Here is a 27,290-nt window from a genome sequence, read left to right as displayed (position 1 = left end):
GTTGTAGTACTGTCCATGTTAAAATGTTTGCTTATAATTGTAAATTTAATAATTTAATTTTATTAACTTGGATTCATAGATAGTTGATAATATTTTATTAAAACGTTATTTATATTTATGTAATAAATACTTTAACAAAGACCATTGGGCAACAGAAACTTACAATTAAATAAAACAATTATTTTAAAATGATAATAAGCGAATAAAAATTTCAACTTGAATTATAAAACCATTGTTACATGTTTGTTATGATTATAAAATATTGTAATGTATGATGCAAAGAAGAATGGAACAAAAAAATTAATGATTATAAAATATTATTACATGTTTGTTATGATTATAAAATAGCATCAATTTGTATATAAATAGGATGTATTCCAACCCAATCGATGTATATTGAGAGTGTGTTTTGGTCTAGTGTGTTTCATGGACGTCACTGAGGTACTTCGTATGAATGGTGGTGATGGAGATTATAGCTATTCAAACAATTCTCTTCTACAGGTACCATGCATATATATTTTTGTATATAACCTCATGTATATATGTATACAGATACATACACAAATGCCATATATAGCATATTAAACTCTGATCAGTCGTCATGTTCTTGAAATTAAAACCAATATCGACCCAAGAAGGCTAGCATAAACCCTATACGTAACCACATATGCACACACAATCACACATAGGTATGTTTGTATATATGTATGTATGTATTATTGGGTTATAGTTTATTTATTTATAATGTTTGATTGTGATATCATGGGTCATCAAACTCTTGATATAGTAATATTCATTCTTGAAAGATGAGCATGATATAGTGAAAGTATGAAAACTGTTTATGCATGCATACATATAGTGATATAGATCATACACACATAAAGAAACTCATTGTTAATTCTTGTTTACAATTTACTACTTATGTATGACAGAGAAAGGTGATATTAATGACAAAACCCATAATTGAAGATGCTTTGACCAATCTTTATTGTGGTATGAACTTCCCAAAAACTCTAGTCATGGCGGATCTTGGATGTTCATCTGGACCCAACACTTTGCTAGTGGCATCGGAACTTATCAAGTCAATTCACGAGATCAGACTCAAATTAGGTCATGATGAATCACCAGAAATCCAGTTCTACTTGAATGATCTTCCACATAATGATTTCAACACTCTTTTTCTCTCTGTATCGAAATTTCAAAAGAACCTTACACAGCTACTGGTCCACAACTCGTCTTTACCACCATGTTACTTTTTTGGAGTCCCAGGATCATTCTATACAAGGCTTTTTCTCAACAAAAGCCTTCATTTTGTCCACTCATCCTATAGTCTCATGTGGCTCTCTAAGGTTACTTCTCTCTCTATGCATAATTATTAAAAAAAAAATGCGTATATGTAATTATGAAAAAACTTAAACTAAATAAATCTTTTTCACGTGTTATTTATATAAGATAAAGGAACTAATTGCGAGTGATTCATATAATGAAAGATACACATTTAGCTTTGTGTTAATCTAGTCATCTATCCATTAAAATATAATCGAAGAGGCAAAACATGGTTCCATTTCTTTTAATTGGAACAAATTATATATAATAATAATAGAGACATGACTACCAATTATTGTCCGTTAGGTTACGAATATGTACGGTTATAAACGAGCTGATTTAAACTAAACCAAGGTGAAAATACTAGTATATAACATTTGTTGAAAGGTTTTGCACTGTAGCATTAGTCAAATCAAGGTTTTTTTTTTATATTTTTATAGTTGATTTCTTTTGTCTTTTTTTTTTGTTATTTTTTATGTGTTAACCCTCGATTTATACCTTTTAGATCTATAACAACTTTGTAAAATATCATTTTGACTCCTTCGAGTTTTATGTTTTTATTTTTATGTAAGCGAGTCAAATATAATAGGTTTTCGTGTTTATTTTTATGTATTTTTTCGGTTGGTCTATGTTTTTGTCAATACGTTTTTGTGCTTATCTTTATGTATATTTTCAGTTGGTCTAAGTTTTGTCATATATAATACGTTTTCAGTAGGCGGTAATTTAGGGCCGTAAACGAATCGAAGATTCAACAAACGGTTCATGAACCGTTCGGCGGGAAGTTCGTTTACGTTTGATCGCTTAGTTAATTAACGAACATGAACAAGAAATTACGTTCGGTTAGTTAAATGAACGGACACGAATAAATATCTCGTTCGTTCCATTGCGTTCGTGAACGTTCGGTAGTTTGTTCATCAACGTCCATTCATGTTCATTTATTTATGTTGTTCATTAAAGATTTTTTAGCATTTATTTATTTTATCTAAACCTTTTATATTCTTTAATTTTTATTTATCTCATTACTTGAACAAATAAAATCGGAAACCTTATCTCTACCTTGTTTATGCACCGTTCCACTTTCCTTCTCATTATTCACATCGAAAATAACCATCAACCATCATTCAAAAATTAGGGATTCAAGGTCTAGAGTCGCTCCCTCTCACCATCCACCTTTATCCATTGTCATCTTCGCCAATTTTATCTGTGTTCGTGAACCGTTCATGAACACTTTCCTTTGCTTAGTGAACAGACACAAACATAAAATCACGTTTGGCAAGTATTCATGAAACGTTCGTGAACACATTATATCCTTAACGAACGGACACGAACAAGGCCTTGTTCGTGTTCGTTCGGTTCGTTTGTAGCCCTAGACGGTATATAAGTTCGGGTTACTTTACGCTTCAACTTCATCGCAACACACGTTACCATTCATTAACTTAAAAAAACTATTTTCTTATGTGCTTTATTTAAGTACGTTTTGGTATAAATCCAAGTTAACTTACATTTTTTACGTAAATTTTTCTAAGTAATAAGTCAAGTCGAATATAATACGAAAAGTTTCCGTGCTTATTTTATGTATGTTTTCAGTTGGTCTATATTTTTGACATAAGTTTTGTTTGGAAACAAGTCGGGTTAAATAATTGACAATACAAATTCAAGTTACTTTAGGTTTCGACGCCGCTGCAATATAAAGCAGGTTAGATAAATTTGATTTTAATAATTCAAACTATAATTCATTAAACGATGCTAAAATAATATTAACTTGATCACTCACATCTAATTTTCACTTTGATTGTTAAGTACCAAATTGATCCCAATGAAAAAGTAGTGTTTCCACTAAGTTACTTCTCATATATTGCCTTAGATAATCAAAGAAAAAAGATAAGAGTGCTACCAACCAATGTGTCATAATTAATATATTGACATGCCTAAGTAGGGGTGGGTTGCTGATATTTTGAAGGGTACGTTATGAAAAAAATCAGATATGTATATGTAAATTTTTTAATAGGGTATACCCATAGAATTAGTACCAACATAGACACATTTACATAACTATTCTTATAGTCTAGATTAGTTATCAGCCCACTAACATTAGGTTTAGACCGTTAGTGAGCCCAATACCCAATTTGGTTAAGGCCTAAGGGCACGTTTTTTCGAGCTCGAACAGGGTACACGAATTCTCAGGGCCAACCCTGTTAACTAGGAGTGTTCTTCGAGGTTTTTAGGATTTTGGGTTTTGGGTTTTTTGGGGTTTGGTTTTTTGGCTGAGAAACAGTTTTTTATATATACTTTTAAAACTTTGAAACTGAAAAATTTATTGAACCTCTCTATGAAAATCTAATCTTACAATTTAGTGGACACAAATAATTTGTTTTATCCATATTTAAAATCTTATAATATATTGGGCTCATTAGTCTTTTTTGATCAATATTAATTTCCCAAACATCTATCTATATAATTTATTGGACCCTCTCTGTAAAAATGTAACCTTACAACCTATTCGGCACAAGTAATATATTTTTTTTATCCATATCTAAAATCTTTTAAAACATTGGGCTCATTAGTCTTATTTTGATCCGTAAAGATCGGATATTGATGGTGATAAACTTTATATGGAGTTTAAGCTATTTGTTACATTAGAAACCGGTGAATTTAGCATCCTTATATTTTTTTATGTTTATTGGTGTAATATTAATTGTCGTTTCAACAAAATAGTTTATGTAATTCGTTAGACCAATACCTTTTTTTCTCCGGCTCGACCGAGGCACTTAAATATTCGGAGACGACTCTACTATCTATGTTGCATAATTTGTGTGTAATTGTTAACAACGTACATAATTATGGTGCAAACGAATTTAACCCTTGTGGAATCGCCCTATGTGTGTTAACTCACCTAGTCATCTCTTTCTCTCTCTCTCCATCGTATGAAAAAAGTTATGCTCGTTTAAAAATTGTGGTGGAAAAGAAAAAAAAGTTGGCGTGAAAACCCACGATACAATCTTAGACGCATCAAGCAACCTATAGACGCATCATGTCATTGTGCTCATCTTAGACGCATCCTCTACATCTTGGACGCATCTTCTACCTTAGACGCAAACTGTCGAAGGCTACTAGACGCAAATAAACTTAACCCTGTATATAAAGGGGTGACTGTATGGTAAAGCTAGATTGAATATTTTAAAGGGGTGAGTGTATGGTGAAGCTAGATATATAATTTATATATTATAAACAAACACAATACGATTACAAACTAATGGCAGGTAGACGAGCAACAAGCTGCGCCGCTACCCCTTTCTGAATAGCAAACCCTACCCTGCTAAACACAAAATTCTGCCCCTTAACATGTGCGGTGTTACTGAACCGCACCGCGTCAGGGGCGAGAGCGTATGGTGAAGCTTAGGGGTGAGCAAAAGGAAAAACCCGACCCTACCCGACCATTACCCGACCCGACCCGAGAACCAATCAAACATAAAATACAGAACCGATTCACTACCCTAAATATAAGGTCGGTTCCGGTCCATATGTCAAAGTCGGGTTTCACCATGAAAAGAACCGAGAGAACCGACCCGACCCGACCTGATTTTATATGAAAAATTGGAACCGATCTAAATACCTAGGTACTTGGGTTCGGGTCGGGTTGGGTATATTTTCGGTTCGGTTCTCGGTTATTTTCGGTCCGGACCTAAACTTGCTCACCCTTAGTGAAGCTAGAGTATATATCCACTAGGGTCGCTACGTTGTAGTATTTAAAGGGTGAAGCTAAAGCATCCAATAGGGTCGCTAAATTGTGTTGAAGTTTTTAGTCATAAGATATTCTTAGTTATGGTATTTGTCGTAAAATTCCTAAACGCCACGGTGTTGTGAAAGAATATAGACTTATTTGTGTATATTATGCGTGGTGACAAAATTAATGATGGAATAGTAATTTTTTTGAATAGGTTCCTGACATGGAAAATACTAACAAAGGGAGCATATACATATCAACAACAAGCCCTCCAAGCGTAATAAGAGCATACCACGAGCAATTTCAAAGAGATTTTTTTATGTTTCTCAAATGTCGTGCCGAGGAGATGGTGGGAGGAGGGCGTATGGTTTTGACAATACTAGGGAGACGAAGTGACGATCCTTGTAGCAAAGAATGTTGTTACCATTGGGACCTCTTAGCCGAAACCCTAAATGATATGGTTGTTGAGGTAACAATTTATTTTGTTTTTATGCTTTATTGGATTTTAATAATCCTAACTTTCACTTGCTAAATCACAACTTAAAAAATTTCCTCCAACAATCCCAACTTGTAAGAATTTGTCCCTCATCGATTTTTTTTCTAACTGAGTCTTACCCAGTTAGTTTTTGCTGATGTGGATGATGACGTGGACACTGACATGGATATACGATGACGTATATCCACATCATCGTATATCCATGTCAGCTTCTACATCATGTCCACATAAGTAAAAACTAACTGGATTAGACCCAGTTAGAAAAAAATCGATGGGGGTCAAATTCTTACAAGTTGGGATTGTTGGAGGAAATTTTTTAAGTTGGGAGTATTATCGACCAACAGGTGAAACTTAAGATTATTAAAATCCAATAATCCTTATTTGTTCCGTTAATTAAGAAACAAAAGAAAAAAAACAGCTTAAAATTGATTATGAACTATTGAAAATACTCAATATAGGGACTTATAAAAGAAGAGAAAATGGATTTGTTCAACATTCCACAGTACACTCCTAGCCTTAAAGAAGTTAGTAATGAAGTGAATAAAGAAGGGTCATTTGTAGTTGATTGCCTTGAGGTTTCTGAAGTGAATTGGGATGCATGCACAGACCAGAATCTTAATTTATCCGAAGATGATACACAAGGAGTTAATATGAGTAAATGTATGAGAGCTGTTGCAGAACCTTTGCTCTTGAGTCACTTTGGTGAGTCAATCATGGAGGAGGTGTTCGCAAGGTACACGAATGTCATCAAGAATCGGATGTCGATAGAAGATGCCAAGCTCGTCAATGTTACTGTTTCGATGACCCGAAAAGGGTGAACTTTTGTGTTGTGAGCACCAATGACTGCTTTATTCTAATAAAAATGTAAGGGCCCTTATTGTAAGGTTCAAATAAATGTTTGGTGTTTTGAACACCATAGTTTGTGCTTCATTACATATCTTCTTTTACAACTATACAAAGAAAAACATTAATTCTTGTTGGATAAAAGCTTACCAACAACGGTAGTTAAAATATATAACGGATAGATCCACAGCTGGGGTTTTATAGTAAAATAACAAGTAAGATCAAGCATGATATTTTATGTTGGGGCAGTGTGTGGCCAAGGAAATACAAAATATACTTTGATTACATTAAAAGCCTAAACATACAGGTTAAGTAATATCTTAAACCTATAGTTTATAAAATACTATGTTTAGCACCCGTGTGATACACGGACTTAGCAAGGGACATCTTATAAATGATAAATGAATAACAAACATCTTTAATCGTTTTAAAGCAGTAAAGCGAATTATAAATAGAATCGAGTATTTAACATAATACATGATAATTCATAAATCTCTAAAAACTTCTTTGTATACAACATTAGACGTTTTATTGGTAACATTGTCATCCTTATTTGTTATATAACAACTTTAAACCAGCCTTGCTTTTCACCCTTGACTTAGCGACATACAATTGTCCATGAGAGTTGGCACCTATTGAGGAATTAGCAACTGATGAAAATGAAGAAGAGGTTGAAAGTCTTCCTGAACTTAAAAATTATATGCTTAAATCTACATGAAGACTTGGCACCTACTGAGGAATTAGCGATTGATATAATACAGGTTTATCCTATTCCGCTTCATCTCCAACTAACAAGGTTAGGGATGTGGCTTTGAGAGCAAAGATTAGGAAGATGGTAATGCAAGACATTGAGCAAATCAGTAAGAAGTGGACCCACATTTAATTTATATAGATGTGTCGGACATGAAAAAGTAAGTTGGATATGGCATGTCGACTATAGAGCTTACATTGAAAATTCGGCAGGCAAGTGTTAACTTTGACCACCATGAAAGAACATCAGATATGAATGTTGTATAATTTGTATCTTTATTTGTTTTATTTTACTTTTTTGCATTTTAGTTAAATGAACGTTGTGGGTATGTTCTGCATAAACTCTCACGAGACTTCACTAGTCCACTCGGGTCTATGAGTGGTTCCAAAGGCTTGTTGCTCAATGTCCGAATCCGTATCCAAAATTTCGAATATCCGAAATTTGAAAATTTAAACCCCAAACCCTAACATCACTACTTTTCTCAAAGATAAGGAACGATAAATATAAATATAATCAGTGGAATTCCCCTACGTGGTGCAACGTGAATTTGGAATATACACCAAAAATAAAGTTACATACTGATTCGGTACGGGTAGTGGAAAAATATTTTAACTGACTCATGTCGAAACAAAAAATCCATAAAAATAGATATCAATACCGGTGTCGATGTTGTTCGGTCAGTAGTAGTTCAGTTCGGTACAGTAACATTACTCGGTACGGTAAAAAACATTTTCTGTTATATTATTATTTTCTGAATAAATTACAATGGTTGGTCGGTATTGGTTTGATTCGTCAAGGTACCAACATTCGCTATAGTTTTTTATACTTAAAAACACTATATTTTGAATAGGCAAATTGGAAAATAATAATCTCATCTTTCTTTCTGAAATTGCCTGAGTTATTAGCCAATAATAATCCGACCTCGTCCAATTTTTTTGTAAAATAAACCGTCGTTAAAATAAGCTTAACGGAGTTAAGTTTTTTTCCGAATTATAAACCAATGTTTTAGGGCTTTTGATCAGAACGAGGATATGAGTTGATTGATGTAAAACTTACCTCGAAATTGTGTTCGAAATGGCTTGAATTTTGTTAATTGGAAGTTAAACACCCGAATTGAAGCACCGTTTTCATGGGTTGGGGGCAGTATTTTGAGGTAAGTTTTACATCAATCAACTCGTAACCTCGTTCTGATCAAAAGCCCTAAAACATCGGTTTGTAATTCGAAAAAAAACTTAACTCCGTTAAGCTATTTTAACGGCGGACTATTTTACAAAAAAAATTGGACGAGGTCAGATTATTATTGGCTAATAACTGACTTGGGATTATTATCGGACAATTTCATAAAGATGGGATTATTATTTTCCAATTTTCCTTTTGAATAAGTATGTTAGAACATATTAATTAAGTTGGGATCGTTTTTTATTCAAGTCATTGTATAGGGTATTGAGTTGTAATATCCTATTATATATATAGTGTCTTGTAATCAGTTGAGATTAATAAAAACTATTATCTTTAAGAGCTGAATATGGTAATAGAGCTAGGTTACACCATAATGTCGTACAATTTTTTTTTCCGGCTTTCTTTGGGCTGTTTGGCTTTCTCTGGTACGTGCCTATGCACCGCAAACGGCCTCTCATTAATACACATTTAAAACTAAACTCCTTCAACTAACCATGAAAGGAAATGAAAAATCAGTTGAATATTTGAGTCGTGCTCAGGAATATGCCACGGCTCTCGCCACTACTGGTGAGCCAATGAAGGACAAGGATATGGTTATGCTTGCAATCACAGGTCTACGCGAGGAGTACAATGGGTTAAAAGGTGATCTCTTAGCTCGTTCCCCATCGGTTAAGTTTCAAGAATTACATAGCCTCTTAACTGACCATGACTACATGATAAATAAAACTATTGACAACCCACCCCCTATGGTCCCGCAAGTCTATAACTCCACTACTAGAAACCCGCCACCTACTATCGGCACCATCCAATTACAACTTCAAAACCTACAAACCTAGCTTCACAACTTGGGTATCATCCAAACCCAATCTCCAACACCAACCAGCAAACCCAAGCATACAGTCTACCTCAGGCCTACTTTACTCCGCGGTCTTTCAATAACAACCGTGGCAATCGACACGGTAACTCTCATGGGAACCCACGTGGAAATTCCTATAATTAACGGGGCCGTGACACAAACAGTAACAACCGACCGTTCTCCTGGGCTTCTACTCAGAACACGGTTTTTGGTCACTGAAAAAGGTATTGTATTGGTCATATACCATCCCAATGTCCCAACACACCAGGTTAATCTAGGCAGCCTTCTCAAGAAAACTTTGCAAAATTTTTAAATGTTGGATCTCAGTATGAAGCTGCTTGGAAACCCGATACTGGTGCTATTAGCCATGCTTCTCCAAATTTATCTAGTCTTGACAACTCAGAAGCTTATCAAGGTAATGATTCTCTCCATGTTGGCGACGATACACCTCTTCCAATTTTTCATATTGGTTCCTCAAAAATTTTCACACCCTGTAAAACATTTAAGCTTTCCAATATTCTTCATGTTCCCGAACTTAAACAAAACCTACTTTCTATACAAAAATTTTGTTATGATAATGACGTTTTCTTTGAATATCACTCCTCCTTTTTTTGTTGTGAAGGACGAGTCTACACGCACTACCCTCCTTACGGGCCCAAGTGAACAGGGTCTCTACTCCATTCGCCTTCCACATCTCAAGTCTTTTCCTAATGTTTCCTTCCCTACTATCAAAGAATCAGCCACCATTTGGAATCATCATCTTGGACACCCGCATCATTGTCTTTTTCAGTCTATTATTTCTAGTTGTTCCTTACCTGTTTCAACAAAACTATCATCTTGTTTATGTACTTCTTGCTAGTTGAGAAAATCGTCTAAATTGTCTTTAAAACCTTCTACTTTTCATAGTAATAATTTCTTGGATTTGGTTTATTGTAATGTTTGGGGTCCCTCACCAACTTTATCTATTAATGGTTATCACTTTTTTTCTATTACGTGTTGATTATTTTCCCGTTACATGTGGTTCTATCCATTGGCACACAAATCTGATGTCTACACAACTTTTATGAATTTTGTAATAATGGCTTAACGACAATTTAATACAAAATTAAAAAGTGTTCAAACTGACTGGGACGAGGAATTTAGAAACCTAACACCATTTTACCTCTCTTGGCATAATTCATCGTCGATCATGTCCTCACACCAGTGAGCAAAATGGCATTGTTGAACACCGTAATCGACATGTTGTGGAAACTGGCCCTACCCTTCTTGCTCACTCTAATCTTCCACAACGATTCTGGCACTTTGGTTTTGACACAACCACTTATCTCATTAACCGTTTACAATCCTAGATTTCATCCAACAAATCCCCTTACCAACATGTCTACAACCGTAAACTCGACTACTCATTTCTTCGGGTTTTCGGGTGTTAGTGTTTTCCTTATCTCTGCCCATACAATCGTCACAAATCGACTTCCGCTCCGCACTATGCGTCTTCCTTGATTATAGCCCTGACCATTATGGTTACCGGTGCTTGAACCGGTCACTGAACATGTCTATGTCGCACGCCATGTTCGTTTTAATGAACATGTACTTCCTTTTCGCTTACCCCCACTACCAGTACCAACCCAACCACCCTATACTTCTATTTTCCCCAACCGCCACCTAATTTCTCATCAGCCGACTCGAGTGCCCACCTGAGCCCACTCCCGCACTCGACCCTACTCACTTCACTGGACCCGTACCTAGCCTAATCGCTACACCCGTACCCACAACATCCCGACCCAAAACCACTCCGCCATCCCTCCTGTCTGAGCTCGCCCCCTAACCTACATCCTAACCCAAACCTTCCAAATCACTATAACCTGTCGGCCTACTACACCAACACCTTCCTTGATCAGCCTACCGAACCTACCTCTTTTACCGTTGCTAACAAGTCACCAGAGTGGCGTCATGCCATGAGTAAAGAGTTTCATGCACTACATAAAAACGAAACATGATCTTTAGTTCCCTATGTTAACAATACTAACTTGGTTGATTGTAAGTGGGTATACAGGTTAAAGAGAGATGCACAGGGCAAGGTTACTCGCTACAAAGCTCGTCTTGTAGCCAAAGGGTTTCATCAATAACCTGGTATTGACTATCATGAAACTTATAGCCCTGTCGGGAAAGCTACTACTATTCATGTGGTGTTGTCTCTTGTGGTCACTCATAAGTGGTCTCTAAGACAACTTGATGTACGAAATGCTTTCGTTCATGGTGATTCACAGGAAACTGTCTATATGAAACAACCCCTGGCTTTGTAGATCTTAGCAAACCGCATCATGTTTGTCTTCTTCATAAGTCTCTGTATGGACTTAAACAATGGTTTACTAGACTATCCACTGCTCTCCATCAACTTGGTTTTACTAGTTCCAAAACTGATCCATCCTTGTTTATTCTCAACTCACGAGGTACAATTGTTTATGTTCATATTTATTTATTTATGTTGATGACATTATAATTACCGAGAACAACCAGGCCATGGATCACATTATTTAGCGTCTCAGTTCAATGTTTGTTGTAAAGGATCTTGGCTCTCTACATTATTTCTTGGGCATTGAAGTTGTTCGTAATGGTCTTGATCTTATTTTGTCTCAAAAGAAATACATATGGTATATTTTACAACGGTCTGGCTTGTCTGACTGTAAGCCTGTCAGTTCTCCTATGAGCACCTCTCAGATTCTTATGCTTGATGATAGTCCTTTGTTACCGGATCCGACTAAGTACCGCCAGGTTGTTGGTGGACTACAATATGCTACTTTATCACGTCCAGATATTGCCTTTTCAGTTAAAAGGTATGTCAGTTCATGCATGCTCCTACAGAAAAGCATTGGATCGTGGTCAAGCGTATACTTCGTTACTTAAAGGGCACTACTGATTTGGGTTTACATATTCGCCATAATTCGGGTTCTCTCCTTCACGCGTTTACTGATGTTCACTGGAATAACTCGGTACAGGCCTATTCGGATTCTGACTGGTCTGGCTGTCCAGTTGATCGTTGATCCACCGTGGGGGGTGCTGTCTATCTTGGATCGAATCTTGTATCATGGACAACACGAATACAATGAATTGTGTCTTGCTCTTCTACCGAATCAGAGTTTAAAACGCTTGCTAATACAGTAGCAGAACTAATTTGGCTAAAGGCCCTTCTTTGTGAACTTGGTGTTGCTACAAACTCTTCACCCACTCTTTGATGTGATAATTTGGGGGCTACTTATCTTTCAGCTAATCCAGTATTTCATGCTCGTACGAAACATGTTGAAGTGGATTTTCACTTTGTTCGTGAACAGGTGGCTCAAGGTGATCTAAATGTCAAGTTTATATCTACGAGTGATGAAATTGCTGATGTGTTTACTAAGTCGTTATCTTCACAACGTTTTCTATTTTTACGGTCTAAGTTACAGGTCGTTCCCCGCCCTCAACTTGCGGAGGAATGTTAGAACATATTAATTAAGTTAGGATCGTTATTTATTCTAGTCATTGTATAGGGTATTTAATTGTAATATCCTATTATATATATAGTGTCTTGTAATCAGTTCAGATTAATTATAACATTTATCTTTTACGGCTCAATAAACTCTTCGCTTTCAATCTTTCTATACTAATAAACAAAAATCTTTTTTGGACACGTGTCATTCTCTGGTAATTTCTCACCCTTATTTTTTTATTTATCTCTTTTATTAAATTAAATAATAAACATCAATTTAACTAAATTTATTTATCTCTTTTGTTTTCATAATCTGAAATTGATTTCTTTTTTAACTCTAAAGTCTCAATCTTTAGCAATTTAAGTCTATAGTTTCAATTTTTGGTATTTTAACCCCTTTGATTAATTTGATTTTTCACTTCCAATTCAAAAGTTTTCATCTTTTGTAATTTAACCCCTTTAATTTTTTTTTTTACTTTCAACCCAAAGTTTTTCATCTTTCGCAATTTAATCTCAACATTTTATTACTTTCAACTTTAGTCTCTAATATATTTTTCATCTTTCATAAGTTCTCCGTTTAACGTGTCGTTCTAAGTTTCCGAGTTAACACGCCGCAACGTGCGTGTGGGTTCAACGTTTTTTCATCTATTTTTTTCCTGCTTGGCATGTCCGTCGCAACGCGTCTATTTTTCCCGTTTGATAGGTCTGTCGTAACGTGCGAGTCAGAGATCGACTTAGTTATTTTTTCTCGGTTTTACACATAGGCTCGTGGTCATGTGAGAAACATTTGTCTTTCATCTAACATGGTATATAACTAATGAATCACCGCCGCATTGCGGCGGGTGATGTTTCTAGTATAAATTATACCAAAATGTTGAGAAAAAAATGATTAAACAGCATTGCGTATACAACATATTTTTTAAAAGAGTTAAATGCTATTTTAGTCTATGTGGTTTGGGCAATTTTTATAGTTTAGTCCAAAGGTTTCATTTTTCTATTGTGGGTCTAAAAAGGTTTCATCATTGCCATTTTAGTCTGATGTGATTAACTTCATCCATTTTTTCTGTTAACGAGAATGGCAATTCGGTCATTTTGTATGGCCGAATTGCCCTTCTAGTTAACAGAATTACATATAAAATGACCAAGTTGCCCTTCTTGTTAACAGAAAAATGGATGAAGTTGACCCAGTGGAATAAAATGACAACGGTGAAATCTTTTTGGACCCACATGCGAAAAATGAAACCTTTGGACTAAACTGACAAAATGACCAAACCACAGGCAGTGGCGAAGCTTGAGATTTCCGACCGTGGGGTCGAAAACGTATATACCCAAACCAGAAAGTTCTATAAAACCGAGGGGGAGGGGAGGGGTCAAAAACGTGTATACCAAAAAATTTCTATACGAAAACTACATAGTTTCTACTATTGAGCTAAAAGTTCGAGGAGTCGGTCGTCCCCTCCCGCCCCCACTATGCTACACCCATAACCACATGGACTAAAATCGCATTTAACTCTTTTTTTAAAAAAAAAATAGTTAACGAAAGATAGATAGCTGAAACTTAATAAAAAAGCTCATTTACCGTCAATGCAGATCGACATGTGATTTTAATAATATATAATTCAGTTTTGACATTGAAAAGTCTATGCTTGAGGTCAAGAAACAATTTTCTTCTGAAGCAAAAATCAAATTTTCTTTTGCCTACTATCAAAAATCATTCTTAAATGACAGAAGTCCAAAGCGAAGTCACATGATATAATCGCTGTATACCATATATGACATTTGCTACCATTTTGGTCAAATGTGTCATTTAAAGTTATATTTTTAATCCTATATAAAGAAGCTGTGTGACACGTTTATTGGCGGATGTAGAAAATTACTAAAGGGATAATGTTTCAAAAATATTTTTTAACATACTTTATACAATGTAAACGAAATAACGATAGTAGCGCGGTAATAAATAATTTTAAACATATACCTAAATGATTTCTCCTCTTTGGTTTTTGAAAGCTTGAAACCGAGCCATGACATCCTCTTCTTTTACCTTACAAAAACTTTCTTTTTCGACCACACAAATTAGAGCATTATTCAAATACTCATGACCCACCCGATTGCGTAAATCCGTCTTGATAAGCTTCATTTTAGAAAAAAACATCTTTCAACGGTTGCATGCAGCCGGTAAAACCAATGCTAGCTTCAATGTTCGATAAACCAAAGGAAAAGTTTCATTTTTTCTGGTTTCCACCATTACACAAGCAAGGTCACTTAATCCAGTCAAACTGGCAAAATTTTCTTCTTCCGTTGAAGTGTGATAGAAGACCGAAAGATCACCCACAAGACACCCTCTTTCTTCTTTATTAAAGTCGTTTGGATACATCTCTGAAAATTTCACTATCTTAGATATGTCAAATTTCGCAAACGAATTACAAGAATTTAAACCCGATATATTTTCTATCAAACTAGTTGAGACCTCACTAAATCGGCTTCCAAGTTCTTGAAATTGCATATCTAAAACCGTATTAAAAACCTCAACTTCAAAATGAAGTTGGTTAGTAATGACATATCTTTGGTTTCTTTGATTACCATAACTTTCCGCCATATCTAACATTTTGATATTTTTTTTTTCACAAAAAGATGTCACGTTTGTCAACATCTTTTCAAACCCATTTTGTCTTAGATGATTTCAAAGCTCGTTTTGTCCCGCTTATCAAATGAGATGCTTCTACAAGTCTTGACTCTTTTTTTAAGATGTTTTGATAGAGCATTTCTTGTTTAGTGCTAAACTCCAACCAATGATATTTATCAAACCATTTAACATTAAAACGTCTCCGGCCACTAGAATAGTTTGTCCATTTAAAGTCATGACCTCATGATTAAAAAGCATTTTTAGCAAGATACGTTCTTCTTATGTCGTCTATTTGATTAGGATGATAACTAGTAATAGGTGGTCTATCGGAGGGATCCGAAGGAAGATCATTCAAATCAATTTTGGGCTATAATAACTAAATGTTGGGTTGGGCTAATAAGTATTGGGTATTGGTTAGTATAAAAATTGTTTGGACTTTGAAAAGGGGTAACATAATATTTATAGGGTTAGGTTCATTTGTGAACAACCCCCTTGATAATGAACTGTGTGAACTAATCCTAGCCCTTGATTATCAATACACAAATGTAAATCAGTGACCGGGTTTGATGATGAAAATACATTAGTGTATTTTACGGTTTAATGATGTAAATCAATGGTCAGGATTTGTTCACTCAGTTCACAAATACACTAGTGTTCACTCTACAAACCTTTGTAAAATCCTATGTAACATTTTTAGTTGAAAAACTAAAGAAACCTTTGTAAAAATCCTATGTAACAGTTTTATTTTATTTTTCCAAAAAAATAGGTAATGTAACATAATATATCTGAACATTTTTGTAAGAAAACAAAAACAAAAAGCGTTAAGTAGTTTTTTATAAAATCTGTTAAAAATTTCATGTTACAAAATATATATGTCAAAAAAAAAAATATAACATACAAATTTTGAATATAAAAAAGCTAGTTTGGGGCTTTTTACATTTTTTGGTTAAAATGTTCAATTATATATATGTTAGATCCTCTGTATAAAAATAAAAAATTTACATAAGGTTTTTCTAGGATTCTTTTTAACTTAAATGAGTTTTCGTTTTATCCTCCCCATATACATCTATACTACCTTATTAAGAGAACTAGGATTTTTACCTTTTTGGTAATTTTACATTGTGTACACATTTTGAAGCAATATGTACAAGTCAAGTTATTTTAGAGGGGGTAAACTTGACTATTGTCCAAAAATTTAAGACACTTTAGGGGCATTTTAGTGATTTCGACACCTTCGTAATCTATAATTAAGATGACATGTGAAGAGTCTAATAACTATATAAAGCAAATGTTATGAATTATTATCTTTAATGTGTGACTATCCACATGTGTTCATCATAATATAGTGACTCTCCATGTACTTAACTCTCATATTTGTAAGCATATAAATAGAGGCTTTGTAGTTCATGCTTTACATCAATAAAAAAATTATTCCACATCTCTCTTCCTTGTCTCTTTCTATTGTGCTAATAGGAGTAGTTGTTTTACTACACATTATTAGCACGACTTAGTTTTGAAGTTGAGGCATATTATCGTATGGTAAGTCAACACCATCTAATTAACTTGTTTTTGTTCATATTTCAAAGAAAACCCATATTTTAATTCATACGATTTTGGGCTACATTGAGATTCATATACATTAGTTTTGTCTTGATTCTCTCAAAACATTCACAATATCATAACTCCTGTAATATTGGGTTATGTGAGATTTACTACTACATCAAAAGAGTAAAGTATTTCTTAATATAATTTAACTTATTATTACTTTCGTAAATGTCAATTGTTCCGTAAATTTGATTTAACATCACACCTCGAATTTCAATTGTTATGTACAAATATTAAGTGTGGTAATTTATCCTCTTGCAATGGTTGTGTTAGTTGTGACTTGTTAATATTTGATGCTTATATTTAGTAACAGTAACATACAAAATACATGGTTATTTCAATTGTGATAAATAATATATCAAATACTTAACTAATTTTAAAGCAATTGTTACGTATATTATTGGACAAACATATTCATGTTTACGAATGATTTGTGAAAAACAAAATAGAAAAAACCTATTCATTACGTCATTTTATGGTAGTAAACTTAAAGAAGATTATTTTGATTATTTATGTTAGTTTTTTTATGATATTTATTACCTACTTTTTTTTAACGGCCAACAGAATCAATCCCGAGCACTCTCGGGGCACCCAATGGACAAACAGAGTACTCCGAGAGTAACCCGAGTCCACCACCAATTCCGGGGAAAACCCGGTAACCCACCCGCCCGTAGGCACGAGAGTGAAATTACCGGTAAAACCCATTTGGCTCAAGGATCCAACCCAGGTTTCCCTGGGTCTCCTATCATTGTCCACCAGTGCCTCACTCTGCACCAAGTGGGAGTTGAACTTGCATCTCTCAAGAGAAATGCAAACCCTCCACCACTTGATCTAGAGATCATTGACGACATTTATTACATACTATCTTAAAAAAATGTTATTAAGTTGGTTTACTTGTTATACCTATGAAAACAATATAACTTGGTTCATCATTATTTTACTGGGGAATATCATGTTATCTTTTTTATTCGATATCACATAAATTACTAAAAAGGTGGAGGAGCTAGATATTTTGATCTTGAGTTGGAAATTGTTACTGTAGATTTTTGTTTGCTGACCACCAAATTGAATATAGTTCTTGAGGTATATAAAGTATGATAAATGAATAAGAATAAAATTATGCTAATACTCCACGGAGCCAAATATGTCTTTTGTGGTGGTGGATGGATGTAAATTACGTGAAACCCGTCACACAATGTGCGCCAAAAAAATAAAAGTATCCGTCGCAACGCGCGAGCATTCCCACTAGTATGTATATCACATATTTTAGGTTATTTATTTTTAATTTAAAATTTATTGCGAAATATGAAAATTGGGACGGTTTCATGCAATCTATGGAATTCTAGAGAAAACTAGGAAAAGTAAGTAGATAGTTGATGTGGCATCTGGAGGAATCTGGGTAAACGAGACGACTCCCTCACCCTATTAATTTTAAACAATAATAAACGAATAGACATTCTCAACTTGAAGAAATAAATGTTACAAACCAGTGGGATCACCCGCGCTTCACAACGGTCTTTTGATAGGTATCGATATGGTACTGACACTTGATATAGCAATCGAAAAAACATGCTCAAAATGATATCGACACGTGTTTTACATCGATTGAAAATCACAACAAAACGAATATCGGTACTGATGTTGTTCGATGATATCGGTTGGGTTTGTCATAGTACCGTTACCCATCACTCTTTCTAGCTTAGTGTATAAAATAAAACTCTTTTTCGAATACAACTTAGTTTTCAACGTATTTTATAGGTATCGATTTGGTTCCTCATGGTAAAAAAAAATTATTGTATCTTTGACTCGTTCGAATAAACCTTTTATGGAAACATAGATAAAAACAAGTGCGTCGCAATGATATTTTTGAAATTTTATTAAACGTTATTTTATATTACAAAAATAATGAAAACGTAAACGACGTCAGTTTATAAAAGAAAAGAATTAACCAGTGTAGAATTGATGACATATACTCGTGTGTTTCGGTCACTTACTAAGTTACTATGTACAACTCAGTTTTAAGTCAAGTTTATATGAATTTTAGTTGATCAATTTACTAAAATTATTAGAAATGCTCATAATTATCGCTACAATATTCGTAAGATATCAAAAGAGGAAAAAAATACATACCACAAATTCGTATTAGGGCATGTTTGGCTAAGCTTTTTCAACACAACTTATGACTTATTGACTTAATCAAAAAGCTAAAAAGGAGTTTTAGTGTTTGACAAACCTAAAAGTCCTTTTCAAAATGACTTTTTGAAAATGAGAAAAAGTCATCAAAAAGTCATTTTTGAGAAGTTAGGGGCTTGTGACTTTTTGATTAGCTTATAACTTTTTAAAGACCAAATTACCAGATTACCCCTGATTTAACACTCCTTATTTTGTTTCCCTATGAAAGAATGTCCCTTTTAGTCATTTTACATCTATAAGCTAAGCCAAACACTTTTTATAAAACAACTTATTGACTTATTGGTTTTTCTCATCTCATAAGCTAATCCAAACACTTTTCTAAAAACTCTTTTTCAAAAATTTATAAATCAATAAGTCATTTTTACAAAAAGTCCTTTTCAACTGAAATCAGCTTAGCCAAACATGCCCTTAAAGTTTTAATAAATATCATTTGAATTAGAGAATGTATATTAAAAGTCAAAGACTTTATAATTGAATGGAAAATGAAAGAAAAGAATTGTTTGTGTTTCGATGAATTGAACATTACTACGTATAACTCAGTTTTATGTCAAATTTATATAATTTTTAGTTGATCAATTTACTAAAATTATAAGAAATGCTCATAAATATCGCTACAACATTCGTAAGGCTACTCGGTATGGGTGAGCCTCATCCTTGGAGGATGACCCTCCACCTCAGCGCCACGTCATAATCCTTGGAAGATGCCCCTCCAAGGATGGAACCAAAGAAATAGAGGATGAGCCTACCCCACCTTTAATTCCCCAAATTTATTTACATTAAAAAAACTCATTCCAACTGAGTGTAAATTTATACCATCTACCCCAAATAAATCTCAAACAAGCCCTAACCTTTGATTCTCCAAATTGAATAGAAAGATGCAAGTTTAATCGGAATTGTATTAGGGCTTTTGTTCGACGGATGTAAACGAATAAAATCGTGTAAAGAACTTACTCAATTGAGCTCGGTATGAATGATGAACAACTTGGCCGAAGTTTATGTTTTTCGGCGAGAGAGAGAGAGAGAGAGTAGTCCTTGGAAGATATTTCATTCACTCTCCACCATAACCAGTCGCCGCCTGTTTTGCTGCCACCACTACCACCACCGTAGATGCTTGATTTTCTGGTGAGAGAGGATGAGGATCGACGGAGTAATTGAGAGAGCATACACCTTTTTTGTCCTTTTGTGAGCGTCTCCATCGTCTCACACACGACGTTCTCGACGACGACGGGCCTGGCGAAATGGTGTTGAGGCCTGACGACAAACCAGGACGGGCCTTGCCGAGCCCCACACCTAGTGGCCTAGGATATCAAAAGAGGAAAACATACATACCACAAATTTTTTGTGTTAAAGTTTTAAATATCATTTGAATCAAAGAATACATGTTAAAAAGTCAAAGCCTTTATAATTGAATGGAACATGGTCGTTCAAAAAAAAAAAAATGAATGGAAAATGGAAGAAAAGAATTGCGTAGCATTAAATTAAAATAGAATAAAATAAATGGTCCAATAGTAATTAAACATTTGGTTCAATAGCATCATTATCATTCTGTCTATAAATAGAGGTAGTCCAAACACAACCGATATACTGGTAGTGTGTGTTTTGTTGTAGTATATGTGAGAGAGATATGGACGTCATTGAGGTGCTTCGTATGAATGGTGGTGATGGAGATAGTAGCTATTCAAACAATTCTTTTATACAGGTACCATACATATTTTTGTATATAAACTCAAATTAGTATTGACACACACGTATATATAAGTAATATTCATTCTTGAAAAATGTACCTCGGTGACTATAAATAAATAAAAAACATATTTGTAGCTTGGATCCAAGTAACTTATCTGTTTAGGGGGTCCAAAAGTACTATCCTTGTTTCGACCAATCAACGAGCGTTATGTCAAATTCTTTACAAAGTATTCTTGCGCTACAAAACACTAGTGACGCCCTTGTAAGATTAAATATATTATGGTGTCGTATTTAATCTAGTAGTCATTATAATCATTTACATTATATAGATCAAAATATATAACAACCTATTAAATAATTTGTTGATAATTGTTGATGGACTATATTACCGTTATTAACTAATTAGGTTTCCTTTTGGGTGCGTATATAAAGACTAATGAAGAGGTTAAAAGGTAAGACTTCAAGACAACCTAATTACACATAACATCAAATCGCTTCCTCTCCTAGCCGATTACCCTTTATCGGTTCTTCATCACCATCATTAGTTTGCACCTTAAGGAGGAACCAGATTAAGCTGACAATCATGTCAAACGTTATTGCTGCGTCTCCATCTGGATTCTCTGTTGGCCTGTCTCTTGCAATCTAAGTTATGTTATTCATGTTTTCCATTATGCTTAAAACACTACAAAGTACCCTTGAACCATGGACTTCACTAGTATACTCTACCCACCAATCACACACATACATTCAAGAGATGGACTCCGCCCTCAAACCCTACTCTCCAAACCCGCACGGGTTGATGTACCTATGGAACTTACCCTTGCCCCTTACCCTTGGGAGGTGACAACGAGAAATTTGGATCACCGACAAATAACTGAGCAGCACCACCCGATCATATCCATCTCCACTAGGCAATAATTACAAGGGCAAGGGGAGGGGATCCGATGACTCTGGCGGACCAAGTTTCTGATTAACTTTTCAAAAACAAGTGACTTAATTTTTTTGTTTGACCCCTCATTATCACCCTTTGAGTTGTTAAAGTGAAGAGACATGATCGAAAAATCTCTTACCGGTGAACAACAATGTTGGAAGCGATAGGTGGTGTTGGGTATTTGTCGGAAGCTACGCCATATAAAAGTGGAATTTTAGATATCTATTTTAGTTAGGGTGGGCTATTTTAGTTAGGTCGGGTGTGATGTCATCTCTTTTGTCTTTTCTTTTGTTATTCAACAAGTCGGGTGTTTGTGATTTGCCCGCTACCCACTGGTTGGTGTATGAATAAACGTGGTTTTGTTTGGTCGTTCAAAAAAAAGTTAGGTTGGGCTGTTTAAAAATTAAGCTGGTTTTAAAAAAAGTCTAATACATATTTATTTCTCTTTTCAAACTTCTATGGAATGTGTAGGACCCTATTTGCAGCCTTCTTTGATCAAATAAGTAAGAGTTGTACGCAATAAACCTATTGATTTTAAAATATTCATGCTTATGTTATTTGATGTAGTATAAAATAAGGTTTATGTTTTTTTTCTTTTTGCTTTATTACTATATTCGATATACAAATATAGGGTAGGGATAGTGTATATTAATTCAGAAGTGTGAGAAGTGTATTATAACACTATATATAACACTATATAACACCATATAAACACCGTATAACACTATGTAACACCATGTAACACTATGTAACAATATATAACAATATATAACACTATACATCTATCATAGACATGCTATCAGACAAAATATAGTGTTATATTTGTTATATAATGTTATATAGTGTTACATAGTGTTATATGGTGTTATATAGTGTTATACGGTATTTATATGGTGTTATGTAGTGTTATATATAGTGTTATAATACATTTCTCACACTTCTGGATTAATGTACAGGATCCTCTACCTACAAATATATATGTTTTTAAATTAAAAGAGACAACAATGTTGGAAGCGATAAGTGGTGTTGGGTATTTGTCGGAGGTTGCGCCATATAAAAGTGGAATTTTAGATATCTATTTTAGTTAGGTTGGGCTATTTTAGTTAGGTCGGGTATGGTGTAATCTCTTTGGTCTTTTCTTTTGTTATTGGCAAGTCGGGTGTTTGTAATCTGTGTAATTTTCCAGCTACCCGCTGGTTGGTGTATGAATAAACACGGTTTTGTTGGTCGTTCAAAAAAAAGTTAAGTTGGGCTTTTTCAAAATTAAGCTGGTTTTAAAAAAAGTCTAATACATAATAATTTATTTCTCTTTTCAAACCTCTATGGAATGTGTAGGACTACTATTTGCAGCCTTCTTTGATCAATTAAGTAAGAATTGTAGGCAAAATAAACCCATTGATTTTAAAATATTCATGCTTCTGTTATTTGATGTAGTATAAAATAAGGTTTATGTTTTTTTTTCTTTTTGCTTTATTACTATATTCGATATACAAATATATTTTTTTAAAGTATTTCGTATTAAAGTTTAAAGACGAGTATACATAACAAAATAAATTATGCATTTGAATACTATACAATTTTACATCTATTACAGGACATGGAAGTAAATGTTATAGCAATTAACTTATAGTTATTCTCAACCTTTAAAGAAATCTATTACGACTAAAAAAAAGTTCTAGTTCTGCCACTTCGTCAACTGTGACCTATTCATAAATTTATGCATGCATACACCCATATAAAGAAATGGTTGCTAATTCTTGTTCACAACATATTGATATGTGACAGAGAAAGGTGATATCAATGATCAAACCCATAATTGAAGATGCTTTGACCAATCTTTATTGTGGTATGAACTTCCCAAAAACTCTAGTCATGGCGGATCTTGGATGCTCATCTGGACCCAACACATTACTAGTGGCATCAGAGCTCATCAAGTCAATTGACAAGATCAGACTCAAGTTAGGTCATGATGAATCACCCGAAATTCAATTCTACTTGAATGACCTTCCACATAATGATTTCAACACCATTTTTCGTTTGGTGTCGAAATTTCAAAAGAACCTTACACAACCGATGGAGCCCAACTCGTCTTTACCACCATGTTACTTTTCTGGAGTCCCAGGATCATTTCATACTAGACTTTTTCTTAACAAAAGCCTTCATTTTGTGCACTCTTCGTATAGTCTCATGTGGCTCTCCCAGGTTACTTCTCTCTCTCCTCTCTATCTGTACATATTTCAAATTAGAAAAAGGGAATGATTACAAGTGAGACATACTTAAGCAGTTAAGTGTCTTAGATAAGACCCATCCATTAAAATATGAGCCAAAAAGCAACATGAGTCTTTTGTTTATTGTAACATCTACACATGTGCAAGTTCATTATAGGATTATTAATTACCTATACATAAACTGTATATGTGTAGGAAAAGTTAAACGTTAAAAAAATGGCAACAAATTAATGTAATTGATTTTTATGTATATGTATGTAACATACACATTTGTATGTAAAAGGTAAAAACTTAAAAAATCTATGAACCACCATGAAAAATTTAACGATTTAGGTTTAATCTCGCACTAAAACCCTCGGAAAATAAGAAATCTGAGAACTTTAATATATGTAATTACGATTATTATAATTATTACTAGCTTGGCATTATACTTTGTGAGACAGTTGCATAAATCTAAATCGTTTCCAAAACGAAGCCAACATGAATAATATATGGATGCTCAAAGTTGTGTGTTTGAAGCTATGAAAGCTATAAAATCTGAAAGGGAAATGAGTGAGAACTTATCTCACACTTAAGGAGAGAGAAACCTTGGATTCGGTTATAAGTGGAAGTTAGGGATGAGCATGGCACCGGTCCCAAAAAACTAGATAAATGGGTACAGGTACCGGTATCGAAAATAATCAGTACGGTCCGGTACTGGTATTTATCAATAATTAACCAAAATACAGGTACCGTACCAACCTGATACCCAAACCGGCCCGAAAATTGGGTAAAATGGGTACCACTCTGAGAAACGTATAATGCACATGTACATGATACATACGAGATACTCAAAGCAGTGGCATTAAGAAAGTGGGGCGGTTACCTAAACACTTTATGTATCATATTCAAAGCACTATTACAAATGTATTATGCAGTTTTCACAGTTCTCAACGTAATATATATCTATGTATGTATGTGTTAACATCCCTACATATATATTTATTTTAAGCTTGGTTCAAAATTGTCTGACGATCCAAATGACTAAGGTAGCTCCATTGTAGTTGAAGTTTCTAGTAATAAGATATTTGTAATTACGGTATCCGTAGTATGATTTCAATACAAATGTGAGATAGAATAGAGTTTTTTCTGTATGTTTTATCTAATGGTATGTGTGACAAGTTAATGTTGGAATAAAAAAATTTATTGAACAGGTTCCTGAAATGGAGAATACAAACAAAGGAAACATATACATCTCAAAAACAAGCCCTCCGAGCGTAATAAAAGCATACCACGAGCAATTTCAAAGAGATTTTTTGATGTTTCTCAAGTGTCGTGCGGAAGAGATGGTAAGCGGAGGTCGTATGGTTTTGACAACACTAGGGAGACGAAGTGACGATCCTTGTAGCAAAGAATGTTGTTACCTTTGGGACCTCTTAGCCGAAACCCTAAATAATATGGTTGTTGAGGTAACATTTATATTTGTAATATATTCTTTCGTTTTGTTTTGTTTTGTTTTGTTTTGTTTTTTTGCTTTGTTTGTTCCCATCTTTGAGAAATGAAAAGAAACAACTTAATTTAATTATGCTTTTGAAAATAGGGACTTATAAAAGAAGAGAAAATGGATTCATTCAACATTCCACAATATCTTCCTAGCCATAAAGAAGTCAGTAATGAAGTGAATAAAGAAGGATCATTCGTAATTGATTGCGTTGAAGTTTTTGAAGTTAAGTTATCCGAAGAGGATGCACAAGGAACGAATATGGGAAAAACTATGAGAGCTGTCGCAGAGCCTCTACTCTTGAGTCACTTTGGCGAGTCAATCATCGAGGAGGTGTTCACACGGTACACGAATGTACTTAAGAACCACTTGTCCTTAAAGGATAGCAAGCTCGTCAACGTCTGTGTCACTGTTTCGATGACTCGAAAAGGGTGAACATTATGATTTTATATTAGTGATGATTTGTTTAATAAAAATGTTACTGTTTTGTTGTAAGGTTCAAATAAAATGTTTGGTCTTTTTAACACCATAGTTTGTGTTTCATTGCATAGTAAACTTCTCTTTGAAAAGGAAATCATTAATTCTTGTTGGATAAAAGGTTACCAAACAATGGTTATTACATATGCATTCACTATTTCTAACCGTACGCCGTTCAAAAAAAAAGTTATCAGCACCATCTGCAGTCCGTCCGGTTCTACGGTGGATGAATATATCACCTCTAGATAAATTTGAATAATTGACTAGATACTCAAACATATCTTGGGCCAAAATGAATGACACTCTTTCATGACACTGAGTACAAAGAATAAGTTTCCTACTCTGGTCAAATAATTATAAAAACCCAAAAAGTCTAAAAAAGTAGTTTATATAAAATCTGAGTGAATTTTATGAGGAGTATTTTTCAAATCAATACAATGTCAAATAATATTGGTTTATATAAATTGGGTATTGATTAATTAATGAGGGAAAATACAAAATTCAAAATCATTACCATTTTGTGTAAGCCTTGTTCAAAAGGTTAAATTCAGTTTTAGGCACACTGCAACATAAAGTTAAAATTTTGATTGAAACCCATCTCAACTCAAGCTTTGCAAAATTATATGGGTCATTACATGGGCCTACTCTGTGTCTGTGAGGCACAAAATGGGCTAGAACATGGTTATGTTATTGGGCCCAAAATTGTGGTTAAAGAGGAAATGAATTAAAAAAAAAACCTTGACGATGAACTTGACACTCTACATTATCATCATGAGATGGTTTTCTCCTCTCCACCACAAACACCTTTTTGCATATTAAATGGACATAATTTAGTGTGTGTGTATATACATATATATAGAGTGAACACTAGTATATTTGTGAACTGAGTGAGCAAATCCTGGCAATTGATTTACATCATCAAATCGTAAAATACACTGGTGTATTTTTATCATCAAATCATGGCCATTGATTTGCATCTGGGAATTGATAATCAAGGGTTAAGATTAGTTCACTAGTGTTTACTATCAAGAGGGTTGTTCACTTGATTAGAAAATATAAATGATTTATCAAAAAGTTTAAACCGTCAATATTTGATCTTTTGTTTTTTTATAATAATACAGTGTTATCTGATTATTATCATACTCATAGATATATAGCCACACACACATTAAGCTGAGAAGAATGGTTATCCTTACTTCCTATATTCTCTTCTACTATCTTTCAAACTTTGCATATCGACAAAGACAATATATAAGATTCTTTTTAAGCTCTGGAGTACAAATTTTGCCTCATGGACAACTTCTATCTTGTTTTTTTAATGATGTGCTTGTTTATTGTTAAGAATAACAAAAAAAAACATACATGATTAATTATGTCAAACATAAATTAGCACAAATGCCGATTAGTGCATGTACCCCCTTGTCTT

General features: G+C 34.1%; 3 protein-coding genes across 3 annotated transcripts; 2 read left to right on the top strand and 1 right to left on the bottom strand.

Moving 5' to 3' along the window:
* Positions 1–399: 399 nt before the first annotated feature.
* Positions 400–6,490, top strand: LOC110889463 (salicylate carboxymethyltransferase-like). Its single transcript, XM_022136991.2, has 4 exons — positions 400–501; positions 933–1,349; positions 5,265–5,519; positions 6,005–6,490. The coding sequence occupies exons 1-4, from the start codon at positions 427–429 to the stop codon at positions 6,362–6,364; spliced, it is 1,107 nt and encodes a 368-aa protein (XP_021992683.1). The 5' UTR covers positions 400–426; the 3' UTR covers positions 6,365–6,490.
* An 8,306-nt stretch (positions 6,491–14,796) lies between these two features.
* LOC110887700 lies at positions 14,797–15,237 on the bottom strand. The gene has a single exon (XM_022135272.1). The coding sequence runs from the start codon at positions 15,235–15,237 to the stop codon at positions 14,797–14,799; it is 441 nt and encodes a 146-aa protein (XP_021990964.1).
* A 5,404-nt stretch (positions 15,238–20,641) lies between these two features.
* LOC110889462 (salicylate carboxymethyltransferase-like) lies at positions 20,642–25,916 on the top strand. The gene is made up of 4 exons (XM_022136990.2): positions 20,642–20,761; positions 23,465–23,881; positions 25,101–25,355; positions 25,487–25,916. The coding sequence occupies exons 1-4, from the start codon at positions 20,687–20,689 to the stop codon at positions 25,820–25,822; spliced, it is 1,083 nt and encodes a 360-aa protein (XP_021992682.1). The 5' UTR covers positions 20,642–20,686; the 3' UTR covers positions 25,823–25,916.
* Positions 25,917–27,290: the final 1,374 nt, after the last annotated feature.

This window comes from Helianthus annuus, chromosome 11, assembly GCF_002127325.2.
Source record: "Helianthus annuus cultivar XRQ/B chromosome 11, HanXRQr2.0-SUNRISE, whole genome shotgun sequence".
Classification (NCBI taxonomy): Eukaryota; Viridiplantae; Streptophyta; class Magnoliopsida; order Asterales; family Asteraceae; genus Helianthus; species Helianthus annuus.
Note: the sequence above shows the minus strand (reverse complement) of the source record. Positions and strands in the feature narration are given on the sequence as shown.